Source organism: Ziziphus jujuba, chromosome 8 (assembly GCF_031755915.1).
Source record: "Ziziphus jujuba cultivar Dongzao chromosome 8, ASM3175591v1".
Lineage (NCBI taxonomy): Eukaryota > Viridiplantae > Streptophyta > Magnoliopsida > Rosales > Rhamnaceae > Ziziphus > Ziziphus jujuba.
The window spans coordinates 29,265,984-29,282,598 of NC_083386.1; the positions used below are offsets into that span (position 1 = coordinate 29,265,984).

Genomic DNA, 16,615 nt, shown 5'->3' on the forward strand with positions numbered 1-16,615 from the left:
GTTAAGAATTTTTAAACTCTGAAACTTAAAGTGCTTGATAGTTTAACTTCTAGGGCAATAAAAAATAATGGAAGAAAATTATTTATTGAATTTATAATCACATCAAAAGCTAAGATTTAAAAATTAATTATTGACCAAATATAAATTTATTAATATATTAAAAGTTTTTTAAAGCAAAATAAACCTTAAAAGATCAAGAAAATTATAAACCACAAATATAGTTTCAAATTTTAGTACTCCTCGAATGGATCAAACACTTATATATATATATATATATATATATAAGTCATGATAGTAAATTGTAAAATTTCAAATAAACCTAATTTTTCTTTCTCCTCTTTCGTGGTCGCTTTGTAACTTTACATAACCGATGGTTGGTGTATCTGGGGATTTTGGTGCGCGGCTTTTGAGTTTTTTTGCTCGTTGCGGCCATTTTATTACCATTAAAATGATAAATATTCCTAATTAAAACTTGAATTTTTAACTGACAAAAATTAGTAAAAACCTTTTTTTAAAAACTTTTTTGGGCAACATTATTAAAGCTAACCTGAGTTTTCAATTATAGAAATTAAGATCTTTTTTAGAAAAAAAAAAATATATATATATATATATATATATAGGAAAAATATTAATTAAGAATATCTTTTTAATTAAAGTTCGATGCTTTATATGTAACTAGCTATAACATATTCAATTAGAAATTATATTCATTTTTAACAATTATTCACACTTATATATTTATAAAACTTAAATAAATATAATAAACTTTCATGATGAATGAGAAAGCAAAATGGCTTGTACGCAATATATGAATCCTATAACTAATTGTTAGATAAATTAAGCAAAAGTTTAACATTTGTTTTTCTTTTAATTGATAATTTAAATAACATCGTCAATGTATGATATGTTACTATATTTAAATATAATACAATTTTAATTTTATTTTGATATGTCAAATGAAACTAGCAAATGAAACTAGCTTAGTTGATATGAATCTCACATCCATATTTATAAAGTTATAGATTCGAAACAGTTTACTTCTTTTAGATTAGAAATTGTTATAATAATAAAGAAAAAATAATAACCACTTGATTTTTTCAATATAATTTTTGATTGATCTTGATCTCAGCATCATAAAATTAAATTGTTAAAATGATATAGTTTTATGTGAGGTGACATTACAAGTAACAAAAAACACATGATAAATGTTAATATTTGAAGTTATCGTACATGAAAAATCGGAAACTCTATGAAGCTCATCATTTCATTTTTACTTTTCGAGAAATCATCAAATACTAGGTACTTAATAATATAGTTCATATAAAAAAGACATGAAAATCGATCAATTCATATAAAAAAGACATGAAAATCGATCAAACCATATATATATATATATATATGCATAGATGTATAGATAATTAATGACCCATGAGAAAATCATCTCCAAACAGGTAAAGCATCCTCTCCACTCTCCATGGATCCTCCACGTGAAATGATCCTTTTAGCTCCTGATCTTCTTGATCCTGTTCATGTAACAAGTTTGATCTACAAATAGGACATGTAATTCCTTGGCCTTGACCAATCCAGCCATCTAAGCACTCTTTGTGAAACACATGACAACAAACAGAAGGCACTCTAACTTCATGGTTTCTCTCTATGCAATTCATGCAAACTATGCAAACACACTCTTCTTCTTCTTCCTCTTCATTAAGCTTGCCACTTTTCTCAAGGAACACACGATATGTCACTGCAGGAAGATGCTTAACCACGGACTCAACTGATCTAGGATAGACTACTGGGACCGGCAACAAGTAAGAAGAAGGATGTTCATGGAAAGTCGTAGGCTCTGGTAGATCAGAACCGGCGGTTTCATGACGTTTAAAGGAACTATATGCTTTACTGATAAGTAGTTGGAGATGATAGAGTATGATTATGAGGAAGTCTTTTGTGTAGTGTAGAAGGTGATGTTTTTGAACTATGAGTTCCAAAAGTCCCATGATATGTCTTAATGAAATGGTTGGTGTAGAAAGGAGAAGATAAACCCAGGAACTAAAGGTTGTCTATGGCTTGGAAAATGAATTGGGATAAACAGGAAACTAAAACTAATTGGGTTGGAGGGGTATTAATTTATAGAAAATGGAGTTTGAAGAACTTTGAGAGAGAGAGATATATGCAAGCCAGCTACCTTAGCTAATTCATAATCATGACATATGAGTTGTCTAATCCGTACCGTGCATGCTATAGTGTAATATGTAATAGAACTGTATATTTGCCCCAGCAACACAAAAAACTACAGTACACTAGGGAATTTAATAGCAAATTGATTAATTTATTATTCAATCATGTTTGGTTTGATATCAGTTTGATGTGACGTGGAACCTAAATTGAAGAATTCTAATTGTTAAAACAAAATTTACTTGTTTTTTAATGAAGATTTCTAATTGCTAAAAACAAAATTTACTTGCTTTTTTATGGCCATGGCAATGTCATTTGTCACAGCTCGTCCGGCAGTTTGTGAGTTTTATTGGTGCTCTTTATTTACTGTAGGCAACGTCAGAAGAGAAAGAAAAACTTTATACGCCAATATACACGTGGCAGATGACAGAGAATTTTCCCAAAAATAGGGTGTAAATCATGAAATGATAGTTGTCTATTCATGGGCGGCATTTTCTTACCGCAATGATTCCACAACACGTAGCATTGTTGGATAAGAAGCATCTGAGCAACACTAGTGTAGGAAATTTCCACAAATTAAAGCTTTTTTCTTTTGTATCATAATCAAAATTATAATTTGGGTTTATTGAATATGAAAATTTCATTTATAGTTTTTTAATTTTATTATTATTTTACATTTTTTTTAAATTATTATTTATTTGTTTTCAAATTTTTAAAATTATCAAGAAAGAATAATACGCTAGTTTCTGTTAATTTTTTAATTAATTTTAATAGTTAAATATTAAATTATATTTTTATAATGATATTCATTTATAAAATATTAAGTTTTTAATTTTTTTTTGTACCTTTAACTAGTAAGAGGTAAAAAAAGGATCGAAACAACTATTTTTATTTTATTTCATTATATATATATATTTTTTTATCTTTAATCATTGCATATCTCCATATCTGAGTGGGTATGAGCTTACATTCTATTAGAGAATTAGAACATTATTAGGTTTTTTTTTTATCCGACTGGAGCTACTCAAGATAGAAATCTTGGGGTTGCAAAACCAACTGAACTTGTTGGTACAAATGATCCTATTTTAACAGTTATATATATATATATATATATATATATAACTGAAAAAAATAATAATAAATATTTTTAAAAAGCATAGGATCTAAGTGAAATAATCACAAAATTAAAAGTATATAAATTAAATTTGTCCTTATTATATATGATCATAAAGCTACATATTACTTGAGTGAACTAGGCTAAAAATATAATATTGGAACAGCTCAACTGCAAAATAATTATTGATGATAACTTTAAATCCAGTGATGAAATATTTCATTCCTAATTAATCAAAAATAAAATAAAATATAAAATAACCTAGGTTAAATTCATGCTATTTTTTCAACTTTGGTTTACAATATTTACTGTACGATCGCAACGTGTGTGCATTAATTATTTGTCCAACTAGATATGAGTCCAAGTATACAGAAAATAATTAATTAAAAAAGATTTTTTTAATAAGTTAGATCTTAACTATTTTTTTTTAATTTTTGGTGAATAGTTAGTCCTAATTAAATTAGGGGGAAAAAAAGAAAAAAAAAGAAAAAGGTAGTCCAGAAGGTTAAGGAGAGCTAGCCACGCAACAAGCTATGCAGAGACTATATGGAAAAAACCAAAGTTTAATTACTTATTTTATCTTCAAGAAAGAGCCAAAATTGATGGAAGTTCTGTCATTTTCCAGCGAGAGAGACCGTGACTCATGGATATGAGGTTATAGTATATTCTATAATGGGATTCACTTTTTCTGCAAAGCAACAGGAAGATATTTGAATATTTAATTAATGGTGACAAAATTAATATGCTCGAGTTTGGTATTGGTGTTGACATGGAGCAATGTTTTAATATAAAAAAGCATAATCTTAAAGTCTTATTAGAATTGTTTTTAATTGTCACGGGATACTTTTCCTGGTCAATAGGAAAACCAACAGTTAAATCGTCCACTGCAACACTCAATCTTGGACTTAGAAACTCTGTTCCGGTAGTTGTACCACATATTCACAGGCAAATGGCTTAAATCTCCACACACACACGGATAGGACAAAAGTTGTTTATTGGGGGCCTGATTGATAACCTCCCATCTTTTTCTTCTTCTTTTTTAATTTATTTATTTATGTTTTAAGTCTCTGCTGAGTGGAGCTAAGGAGCTTTGCTCAACTATGGTGATTGATGATGATAATAATAAAAATAAAAATAAAAATTGATGATGATAATAGTAAAAATAAAAATAAAAATAAACCAGCAAGAGGTTTGAACCTAAGGAAATCTTTCTGAAATGTTGTTGCTTTTTTTTTTTTTTTTTTAGCTTCTGTTTTTCTTCGAAACACTTTTTATCCACGTTTTGAATTAACATACAAGCAACCCCAAAAAGTAGTCACATAAACAATAACAATAACAATTCATCAACCAACTAAAACAAGAAAAACCAAAAACAAGCTTCAGTGAGTAGCAATTGAGCACGAACCCACTTGCAAAACCTCAAATCATACTCCTTTACATAGAAAGCGATGACAATCCAATCAGGCCGCGCAGCCCACCACTGAGGCTGATTGATCTCCGACCCAGCAGAGTACATAGACATTGGATCAATCCCATTGGGTCCAGCCCAGCAGAGTAAAAGTTTTTTTCTTGTTCTTTTGTGTTATAATCCAAACAATTAATTTATATGATAAGCTACCCATTTTTGTGTGATTTCTTAAGGGATGCATATTTGCTTTTACAACTAGCTTATACATTAATTATAGTACTTTTTATTGGATATAGTACATTTAATTATAGTTTGAGAGGCAAAGAAGTCTTTTTTTTTTAATTTTTGAGTAAAAGAGAGGTAAAGAAGTCTTTTTGTTTTGGGTAGTTGAGAGGTAAAGAAGTCTTAAGTGTATTATTATCCTCTACCAGATATCGTGGGAGTTTTTTTTACAAATTTTGTCAAACTAACTACTAGTTCAGTTAGACACAGAAATAATTAATTAAGGAAGTTTTTTATTTAATAAGTTGGTCTTAATCAATTAATAAAAAAGGAAGTCCATAAGTTTAACGAGATGTAACCGCCCAACCAGCTATGCAGAGAGTATATAGAAAAAACCAAAGCTTTAAATACTTGATCTGCACGAAAGAGATTCTGTCATGAGTTCAAAGGTATAATATATTCTTTAATGGGATCCGATTTTTCTGCATTTGAAATTGAACGATATTCGAATATCTAATAAATAATAACATAAATTATTGATATTGTGCAATCTGTTAATATAATATACATATATATAAAGAAAAATAAAATAAAATAAAAAGAAGCATAATATTCGAGTATTAATATGGATTTCTTTTACTTGTCACGGGATAGTCCCCTATCCAATAGGGAATTCAACAGGTAGATCTAATGTTGGGCTTTAGAAAACTCTGTTCTTGGTGTTGTAATTGTAGCATATATGCAGACGCAAGTGGCTTAAATGAAATCCTTACACCCAAAAACAACAGTTGAGAAAAGTTGCTGGGCAAAGAATGATGGAGGGGGTTTCCATGAGAGGGGAATTCTACTGTTAAATGGCCCGTAGCAAAGAAAAAGATGAGAAATGGTTGTACTTTCTTTTTGGTAATTGATGAAGTGGTTCTACTAATCGGTAAGGGAAATAGATTCTGAGGACCAAGGACCTGAGCTACAACTATTTTGAATGAAGACGATCTTGGCACATTTTCCAAGGCCTAGCACTCCTTCCACCAATATTGGCCTCTCCGCAAGAAGAAAAATAGATCATTCCAAATTTTCATTTCATCTGTTTTAGAAGTTTTTGGGGTATAGATGTTGCTCAACTAAGGTGATTGATGATGGTAATGATATTAATAAACAAACATATAAGCAAACTGTGAACCTAAGGAAATCCTTCTAAAATACACTTAATTTCTCTCTAATCTTTTGAATTTCTTCTCGACCCTTTTTATCCATGTTTTGAATTAACATACAAGCAAACCCCAGAAAGCAGTCACATAAAACACAACAATAATAATTTATAATCCAGGTAGAAAAATAACAAACAAACAACAAGCTTCAGTGAGTAGCAATTAAGCACCAACCCAATTGCAAAACGTCAATCCTACTCCTATCCATTACACAAATTATCTGAATTTCCACCACCAACACCTCAAACTTTCAAAAGCTGCATTTTTGAAGAGAATGCGATGGCAATCCAATCAGGCAGTGCAGCCGACCACTGAAGCTGGTTGATCTCCGACCCAGCAGAGTACATAGACATTGGATCAATCCCATTGGGTCCAGCCACCGTGGGAAGCTCCCAAATCAGCGCCTGAGAATCATCCCCAGCAGAACAAATATGTCTGTAACTCTGAGGAGCCCAAGCTATGGCATTGACGCTGGCTCTATGCCTCTCTAATTCTGCCACAGGCATTGTAGGCGACCGAATGTCCAAGATCACAACTTTATTGCTGTCCATCAAAATGGTGGCCATGTACCTTAAATCCTGCTTGTTCCAAGCCAATCTAAGCAAAGGGGTATCGGGCTGCGGACTCTCATAGATGATCGTGGAGTGCTCTTTGTCCCTCAAATCGAAAATTCTCACCGACCCATCTGCGGAAACCGAAGCAAAAACCCTAGCTTCACCCCAAGCGATGTCGTACACCTCCTTATCGTGCGCGATGAGCTGGGTTTCGACAGCCCCTTTGTCAATATCCCAGATGGTACACGTCGTGTCGATGCTGGAGGTGCCAATTCTTCTGGGTTCGATGTCGTTCCAGTCGAAAGAGGTTAAAGGGGCGCAGAATTCGCTGGTTTTGCTGTTGTTGAAGACGGAAATGGGTTCGATTGAATTGTCTCGGACTTCCCAGAGACGGAGATAATCGCCAGAGGAGGCGAGGAGGTCGGATGACTTGTTGAGGGAAGAGGGTTGGAACATGAGCTTGGTGGGTGGGTAAGGATGGTCGAAGGAGAGAGATGGGTGGGAATTGAGGGCTAGGGTTTCTGGGTCGAAGGATAGGATGTCGACCCGGTTCGAGAATTCTTCGATGAAGCTCCCGACGGCGATTCGGTGGTGGCGCGTTCGTGCCGGTGAGGAGGAGGACAAGGCCATGGCGTATAAAGGATAAGGGGATTCATAAGTCACCGAATTATCGGATCTGAGATGAGATTCCTGCGTCGAATTTTCCATTTTTTTTTTTTTATTTTGTTCAGGGGAACAAAGAAAATGAAGGAAAATTGGTGATTTTCTCGGGAAAGTTTTGATTTTTTAAAGAGGAGAGAGAGAGAAAGAGGAGAGTAAAGACGACGCCGTTTCGTTCAAGTCAAACCTATAGTGGTAAGGACTATAAAAGTAAAACAAGTAAACATGCATTTTTTGACTGGGCTTTCGGATAAGCCCAATATGAATCTAAAGCCCACATGTAATCTTAGACTGGATTATTGGAGGCCCATTTACATTTCTAACCCAATTACATCCAATCCAATATGAAAATATAAGCTTCCTATTTATAGAGACAAACAAAGCAAAGCAAAAGGTTCGTAGGGTTTTGCTTCGTTTTCTCGGCGGCGCTGGTACGTTCTCGCTTCTTTTTCCCTCTATCTCCGTTTCTTGCCTGGATTGCATTTTCCCAGTTTTCAAATTATTTCGTGGTTAGGCAAAGTTTCAGAATTTAATTTTAGGTTCACTTTCTCAGTTTCCAAACAGTTAGTGTTATAAAGGTTTTCATATTTCAATCTTTGTTTGCCAAATGGTGATTATTTTTTTTTTCCTCCTTTCTGTACTGTGAGTGTTTGTAAATTACAGCGTAATTTTCTATTTAAACAAGCAGTTGTCTTTGTGATCTTTCAGATGTAGGTCATTTGGAGTTAAGATCTGTATGGGCTTGTTGTATTCTTGATTGATTGTATCATTGTTTCTTTCTTTTCTTTTTTTTGTTTTTTATTCCCTGTTCTTAACATTTGGATACCAGAAATCAGTGCTGAAAGTAAGGGGAATAATATAATGGACTGTATCTGATTCAAGAAAAAGAGATTATACTGCAATTTTTCTGACCCCAAATTTATTACAGTTTAAATTTTTTCTACTTTTCATTCCGAATGATATACTGCTTGTTTTACTTACTGTATGAAATGGTACATGTTTTGTACTATCATTCTCATTATTTTGTTGTTGCCCGACAATTTAATGATCGCTGGACTTGCTTTCGAGTGCTAAGGATTGCATGAAGTAGCAATTAGTACATTAGTAGTCTTATATAACGTTTGTTCTCTTGGGTAAATATCCATATTGCATGCTTGCAATTATTTTGAAACTTGTTTTACTATTGCCTTCAAAATTTTGATTGAATTGCTGGTTTATGATCTGCATCATTGACTGGATCATAAATATAGTCACTTAATGCTTATTTTGACTCGGGATGAATGCATGTGAGTGAAATGAGATTTTAATATGCATGTGGTGTGTATGTTTTGCTCTACTACACTGATTAAATTTCCATTTCTTTTACTCTAATATATTGACATGAAGGTTCTCAATTTTGATGCATCGAATCTGAAACAATGTTACAATGCGATTGTTTCTAATTTGTGCAATGACGTTAAGGTTCTCAATGTTGGTGCATGGATGCTGAATGATAGCGGTTGTCATTTGTGCTATATGATTTTACAGGTGAACCATGGTTAAGCACAACAATGTTATCCCTAATGGGCACTTTAAGAAGCACTGGCAGAATTATGTCAAGACTTGGTTCAACCAACCAGCCCGAAAAACCAGAAGAAGAATCGGTGGGTGGTGTTCCAACTTTTTAAGTTTTTAGCTTTCCCCTCCTGTCTTGGCCTTTGGTCGTTGATTGTCACTTTTTGGTAGCTTTACACACCTTACTGGATGAATCAATTTGGATGACTTATAATTTTATTCTCTAAAATGTTTACCAGCTCGGCAGAAGAAGGCTGTAAAGATTTTTCCACGACCCACTGCTGGACCTCTCCGTCCAATTGTTCATGGGCAGACATTGAAGTATAACATGAAAGTTAGGGCTGGTAGGGGCTTTTCTCTTGAGGAGTTGAAGGTAGGTTAACTTACCTCATGCTAGTCACAAGTTCTTATAGATACTGTTTAATTATATTTCTTATGTGATGTATGATGGTCTAACAACTACTTTGTTTCTCTTTTGTAAATAACTAGGTTGCTGGCATACCAAAGAAGCTTGCACCAACCATTGGAATTTCAGTGGATCATAGGCGTAAGAACCGTTCTTTGGAGGGTCTTCAAGCAAATGTGCAGAGGCTCAAAACTTACAAGGCTAGACTGGTTGTGTTCCCAAGACGTGCCCGCAAGTTCAAGGTAACATTAAATTGTCAACTTGAATTAATTCGGCAACTGGTTCTGTTTAAATGGAATTCATTATATCTAATATTTTGTAAATTTGCTCCAGGCTGGTGATTCAGCTCCAGAGGAATTGGCCAATGCCACCCAAGTCCAGGGTCCATACCTACCTGTAGTTCGTGAGAAGCCATCTGTTGAGCTTGTCAAGATCACAGATGAGCTGAAATCATTCAAGGCGTATAACAAACTCCGTGTGGAGAGGGTGAATGAACGCCATATTGGTGTGAGAACAAAGAGAGCTGCAGAGGCGAAGGAAGACAAGAAATAGTGATATGATGATCCTAGGTGTATTCTCATTTGTATTTTGTTTTGGCAAATTTTTGCACTTTTTGTTTTTTGACCCTGGTTACTGAACTTGTTTGTTTTGACTTCAAATCTTAGTACACTCATTATTCCAGTTAAGTTGATGAATGTGAGAAGTTTTATTTATTTAAGGGATTGGAATTCCTGTTGTGTTCCTTTGAATTGGGGAGGTGGCGTGCGCAACATGCCTCTATTTCAGTTTTGGATGAAAGGCTTAATTGATATGCAAAAAGAAACGATGCTGGGATCGTTCTGTCAAGACACATAATATAAACTCTCTCTCTCTCTCTCTCTCTCTCTCTCTCGCTCTTCCTTTCTATGCAAAAATAAAGGGCTTTTTTGTTTTTCATTATTTTCCTTTTAAATTTGGGTTCCTTTAACCAAATATTTTGTTTTAAGATTATTAATTAAAACATAGAAAAATGTGTTCAGCTCCTAGTTAAGTAATTTACCTTTTCTGGGGTCTTCGTCACTTGCTCGCTCTTCGGTTGCGAACACCTCCCTTTCTTCGTTTTTGTTGAAGAAAAGCTAACTTACAATAATGGTATGACGTTCCATGTCATTTCATACTATTTTCAGTATGTGCAATGCAATCACGATTCATGGGTAGAGTAGCATCGTAATAGGATATGATAAAAGAAACCATGTTGGTTTTTCCAAACGTTTATAATGGTTTGTTTATTCGTAGAACAATTATTGTGTATAAGTTTCGGCCCTCATGTAGCTGCCCAGTATCTGATCGTCACAACTCACAAGATCCAAATTCTTCAACTTGGTTGGGCTTCGACCAATTGGGTTTTGTTGGGTCTATGGCTCACAATCGAATCGTTTCGGCCTGAAATCACCATACTCGTATGTCCCCTGAAAACTCATTACTCTTTTTAAGTCGTAAAAATTAAAGTTACTTTATAAGCACTTGATTATCTAATGAGAAATTTGATAATTTTTTTTTTTCCCCTTAGGTTTACCTTAATTTTTTCAGAAAAAGTTTATTGTTGCCTGGGCATTAACCTTCAGACCACTTGCTTAAATGGCTCCATTTGCTATGAATTTGTAGACATTAACAAATATATATATATATCATCTCAAAAATTAAGAGGAAGAGTGGTACATGGAAAGGACAAACACTTTTTGGCTTCCCTACATAAAGAATGAGTTTATACAATCCCATCTCTAAATTCCAGAAAATAATTGGAAAAAAAAAAAAAAGTAAGAAGCTTATTGATGGTAATGAGCTCTCCTTTCTAGCAGATGAACGAAATTCATGACAATCCAAATAGCTCTTTTTGAACTTTTGACAATACTTGGAATAATAATGACCATTTTTCAGCGTTTGGAATATTCTCTTTATCTAAAAAGTTTGTTAGCCTTTGAAAGCCACCAAAAAAAAAAAGAAAAAAAAAAAGGCAATGAGATTGGATCTTTCACAATCCACCATGCAACACAAATTCCGTTTTTTATTTTTTATTTTTTGGTAAAATAAGCAACACAAATTCCTCACTGAAGCTGTTGAAAACAATTTTAATGGCTAATAAATTTTATTTGACTTCCAAGGTAAATTAATAAGAAAAAGGTTTTTGGTTCACAACCATACCATGTTCTTCATGCAACAAATGAAAGGAAAAAAAAAAAAAAAAAAACGACAAAGTTTTGTTTTTTTCTATTTTTTTCTTTTTTAAAATATGTTTATATCTGGCCCATTACCTAACCTTTAGAGAAGGAGTAAAATATTGTTTGCTCCATTGAATGTATAACGCAAATCCATTATGAGTAAATTATGTTTTGCTCGATTGAATCGTTCTGCTCCAATCTTTGAATTATTGTACCTGCCGACAGGTATACTTCTACTGAAATTCTGAAATTTCAACAAGCTTATTCATTTTCCAATCATTAAAAAATTAGTCAATCGAGAAGTATTTCTCTTTCCACCTATAATTTTCTTCAATTACTTATCGAAGCATTGAAAAAGCAACACCAAATTTTGCCTCCAATTCATTATTGACAAATAATTAAAATCAAATGTAGTAGTAATACAAAGTAAGAAATTGTCAAATTAAAATATAATTAGATATAGTTTGAAGTTATAGAGTGCCTTTGTTTTTCAATTAAAAAATTAGATCTAGTTTTTAACATTTTATTCGCCACGCCATTACGCTAGATTTGAATTGTTTGCCAAAGATCGAATACTTTATGCCTTTTTACCGAGCTTGCATCTTTTTTCCTTTTTTTTTTTATGTTTTTATTTGTCAATTATTGTATTCACCACTTTATATACATATATATATATATATATATATATATAACCAAAAAGATTCCACTTTTTAAATAGCATTGAGTTCCTAGGGAACAATGGTTTCTTTCCCGACATCAAAAACCAGACATCACCCATCCCTTGTTTTAAGCTGTGACAAAACACAAAAAGTGCACAGGTGTTGTCCCTTCTTCCAACCACGGTCTGTAGTTCGGCACATGCATTAAACAAAGACTTTCAAAATAACCTAGTCTATTTTTTTTATCAAAAAAAATTTGAATCTTATTGTCGTCCTTGAGTTTGAATTTTCTTTTTTTTTTTTATTTATGTTTTATTTTTATTGTTATTGAATTTTTCCAGTATTTTGTTTTATTTCAGTTCTCTAATAATTGTTTTACTTCAATTACAATTACAATCAAAGTCTGAGCATGAATGATTGGCATCAAGATTAGTTATAGCAAACATCAATTGTGTTGCTATCTAAAAGGGATAGCCTAATGCAATCCACTCAAATCTCCAAGGCAGAATATATTATTTGATTCAAGTCCAGAATCATTTAACATCGAAACTATGTTCGTCCATAATTTATTTGCACCTAACCTATGACAATGACTATTATACAATTACTAAAGAAGATGTTAATATTGATTTCAAAAGTGAGACCAATTAAACAACGCTGAGATTGATTTTGATTGATAATGGAAGACCAACTAATTATGGGGAAATCACATTATAAACAATAGCATTAAGACCATTTAAATTTATCTAAAAAAATGTTGGGATACTCAGTTAGAAACATATGAAATTTGATGAGCTAAAAAGTGTTGTGATTTGTAAGTCTTCTTCAATTTCTCATATAAAATGTTCATAGTAGATTAGGAAACAAGACCATGATAGCCGTGGCCTACTTTTGGAGCTAGCAGTCCTTGAGCTTTGCTCTCTGCCTTGCTTGCACATACTTTCAGGCCAAACTCTTTTTTCAAATATTTACAGCAAGTTAGTCTTTCTTTCTCACAGAAAACGTCACCGAATCGTCATATTGATGACGTTCAAAGATGATGTAGTTTTTATTTGAAATAGGAACTTGCATTGGGTTCATCAATTTGACTCAGCAACAGCTCCGTTAGGGGAGAAAATCTCCGATGCATCCGTGGTACCAGCTCATCGGATATCATTTTTAATATATTGTTGATACGTATTAAAAAAAGTTTCATTATTATTTTTTATTATTATTTAAAATATTAAATATATATAAAATATGAAAAATAATAATAAATTTTTTTTTAATACATATCAATAATGTATTGAAAGTGATTTTAATTGTACTGATACCATCGATGCACAGAAAATTTTCTTCCATCATAAGTTGTAAAAAATAAAAAATAAAATCCATTAGAGGAGACATAGAGATGGTACTACTAATTAATTCTGCAGAAAATAAAAATTAAAAAAATTAAAAAAAAAAAGAGAAAGGGCAAAAAAGTTTCTTGGAAATTATGTAATTAATGTTGCGACCCCACTTCTGCTACAAGTATTAAATGCTATCGAATCCCTTCTAAGCCAGAAGAGAAAAAAAGGTAGGGTTCCAATGGCATTGAAAGCCGCGAAATGAAACCATGGAAAGCATTGAAAGAGCAGCACAAATTAGTGAAAAGTTTTTTTTTCTGGCAATAGATTAGTGAAAAGTCTTTGGGAAAGCAAAATAAATAATAATAATAATAATATTAATGAATATAGTACTCTTTGAGATTATATAATTCCCTCTAACAAATCTACGTGGAATCCACATGTAAAATTCACATAATAAAATAGATTTTTGTGAAAGGGGGATTAAATAATCCCAGATCATTTGAAATTTGCTTATATGTGGGAAGATTTTATTTCGATGATAAATCTTTTTCGACCTTAAAAGAAAAAAAAAATCACCTGTGTCAAATTTTATTTTTTTTAATGAAAAATGAATTTTTTGTTGGGTATCACCAGTCCAGAATAATTAAAAACTATAGATTATTAGTAGTAGTATATTTTCAATTAAATGAGAGTTTATGAACTGTATAACCCGTTATTATCTAGTTATCCCATTTTTTTTTTCTATAGTGTTTTCATATGGAATCCATACTAAAACGCAGAATAAGAATATTGAAAATTCAATCTACAATTTCTGTAAATAGATATAATAGATAATAAGTTTCTATCATTTGCTCCATACCTTGATGTAAATCACCTATGCCATTGGTTTGAAGTAATGAGCTGAGATATCATTAATCAACGGATAGGAATAACGGTCTTCAGAAAGGATGCGTTTGAGCATAGTTTAGGGTTACTTCAGCTTGGTCACTCCGAGATCTCTTAGGACGACCGATAGACCCAAGGGCCAATTACAATTTCGTGTAGAAGTCCGAGGGGTAATCCTGTCTTAAGAGTATTTGAGGTTATACTTCCTACATATTTTTTGAGATCAATACTAAAACAAATCGACATCACTTCGTGAAATTAACATGCAGTTGTCGTTCTCAAATAAATGTATGTTAGAAACCTTAGTTTCCTAGCATGTGGCTGTGTGCTCCAGCCTGTTAAGGTTGGGAGCCAATTCTTTGGGAAATAAAGAAACTACATGCGTAAAGACTATAAATATCATATTATGCCTCTATCATAAGGTATCACCTTAATAATATTTTGCCATTTAAAATACAATTATCTAACTTAAATCTTGAAACAGATTTAATAGGTACTTCAAAAGTTAGTGTCTTTAATCGGTACTCCAAAAATTTTATATTTGGTATCAAACAAGCTATGTAGCAGCTAGTAATGGTGTGAAAACGTGCTTCAAGCTTAAAAGAAATACGTTGAAAGTTGCATATTAGAGAGGCTAATAGTCGACTCCATGGACAATTGATGAGAAAAATGATACCTTTCTTTTCTTGTGGTTGAATAGAAAAATGATATTTGTTACTAACTACTAATGATAGACTCAAATGCCACGTGAACAATAAATGAGAAAAATGCTATTTGTTAATCCAATATCAAATTACAACTTAATCGGTTAGTTTTATAAATTTAATTTTTTTCATATTAAATTTTTAATTTTAAAAAGAAAAAAAATGTATTTAATTATCAATTGTAGTGTCAATGATAAATTTTATTGATAAATAGCAAAAACTCTTATGGTTAGAAATTGGAAAAATACGTAGGATGTGGCTTTGTTGAATAAGAAAAAAAATTCTAGTACTCTCGAATACTCACCCACTCATAACTCCTTCCATTCATTTTATGCCACCTTCAGCTATTTTCCACATCAATTGTACATATCAACATTTTCTCCTCTCTCTCACAATTAGCTGTCTTCATCCAAGCGGGAAAAAAAAAATATATATATATATATATATATTAGCCATATTCTCTCTGTTCTTCTTTTATCACAACCGGACTCTCTCTCTCTCTCTCTTGCACAAAAAAACCAAAGTCAAGAGCCGGATTATTATTATATTTTTTAAATTACCATGAAAAAGAATCAGATTTTTAAAAATACCCAAAAAAAAAAAAAAAAACAGATTTTTAGGTCCGATTCTGCCAGCGATCTTCCTCAGCTTTATTCCATGAGAGGAGCTTTTTACTCTTCATTGTAACTCTCAGTTTCACCAAAACCCAAGTCCAATTAGTTCTTTGAAAAATTCCTCTTGATTTTCTAACATTTTCTAGGGAAACAAATAGAAAGTTTGGAAAAAAAAAATTAAAAAGAAAAAAGGAAAGCAAGAAATCACTCAAGATAGCGTTTTGATTGACAGACAGAGCTATCTCCCAAGACAAGACTATAACCCTGCATTCTGGTCTGTTGAGTTTGAATTTGATTGAGTCATCACTGCGATCTTTTAAACAAACAAACAAACAAAAAATTTTGTTTGAGTGGTATGAGATTTGTTTTGTGACGAAAGAGCGAGAAAGAGGAGAATCAAAGCCCCTTTGTGGAAGGAGACAGAAAGAACCGGTTGTCAAACAGGAGAAAATGCTGATGTGGAAAGCGTTGTATGATACAGCGGAAGTAGGAATTATACACTTAAATCAAATATCTAGTAGATATGTTCTTATTATTTATTATTAATTTATAATAGTAATGCAGAAAACATTTTTTTTTTTTTTTAATCCAGAGGATCTTTACGGGTGGGTATACCTTATTATCACTGAAACTTTATAATTTTTATTTTTCTTTTAAAATATTTAATTTTTCTATTGAAATCTTTAATATTTAAAAAATAATATGTAAAAAGCAGAATTTAAAAAATAATATATTTATAAATTGTTAAAATTAGCTTTTTAAAATTTTATTACATTTTGAATTCAATTAATGAATTCCTTCTCACATCTTAATAACAAGTTAAATGGATTCAACCATGAGTATAAATCCAACAAAAAAATAATTCACATTCTATAAAATGAATCGAAAGAGATCTGAGTAAATGGATATTCGAGAGTACTAGA

General features: G+C 32.1%; 3 protein-coding genes and 1 non-coding gene across 4 annotated transcripts; 1 reads left to right on the top strand and 3 right to left on the bottom strand.

Moving 5' to 3' along the window:
* Positions 1-1,418: 1,418 nt before the first annotated feature.
* LOC125421635 (putative RING-H2 finger protein ATL50) lies at positions 1,419-1,997 on the bottom strand. The gene has a single exon (XM_048470877.1). The coding sequence runs from the start codon at positions 1,995-1,997 to the stop codon at positions 1,419-1,421; it is 579 nt and encodes a 192-aa protein (XP_048326834.1).
* A 4,218-nt stretch (positions 1,998-6,215) lies between these two features.
* Positions 6,216-7,487, bottom strand: LOC107409549 (protein TRANSPARENT TESTA GLABRA 1). The gene has a single exon (XM_016016980.4). The coding sequence runs from the start codon at positions 7,387-7,389 to the stop codon at positions 6,370-6,372; it is 1,020 nt and encodes a 339-aa protein (XP_015872466.2). The 5' UTR covers positions 7,390-7,487; the 3' UTR covers positions 6,216-6,369.
* A 140-nt stretch (positions 7,488-7,627) lies between these two features.
* On the top strand, positions 7,628-10,019 carry LOC107407645 (large ribosomal subunit protein eL13z). Its single transcript, XM_016014942.4, has 5 exons — positions 7,628-7,772; positions 8,869-8,984; positions 9,135-9,268; positions 9,385-9,543; positions 9,635-10,019. The coding sequence occupies exons 2-5, from the start codon at positions 8,876-8,878 to the stop codon at positions 9,851-9,853; spliced, it is 621 nt and encodes a 206-aa protein (XP_015870428.2). The 5' UTR covers positions 7,628-7,772; positions 8,869-8,875; the 3' UTR covers positions 9,854-10,019.
* A 5,875-nt stretch (positions 10,020-15,894) lies between these two features.
* Positions 15,895-16,006, bottom strand: LOC112491140 (small nucleolar RNA Z107/R87). The gene has a single exon (XR_003055446.1). It is a non-coding gene; the product is annotated as a small nucleolar RNA Z107/R87 (small nucleolar RNA).
* Positions 16,007-16,615: the final 609 nt, after the last annotated feature.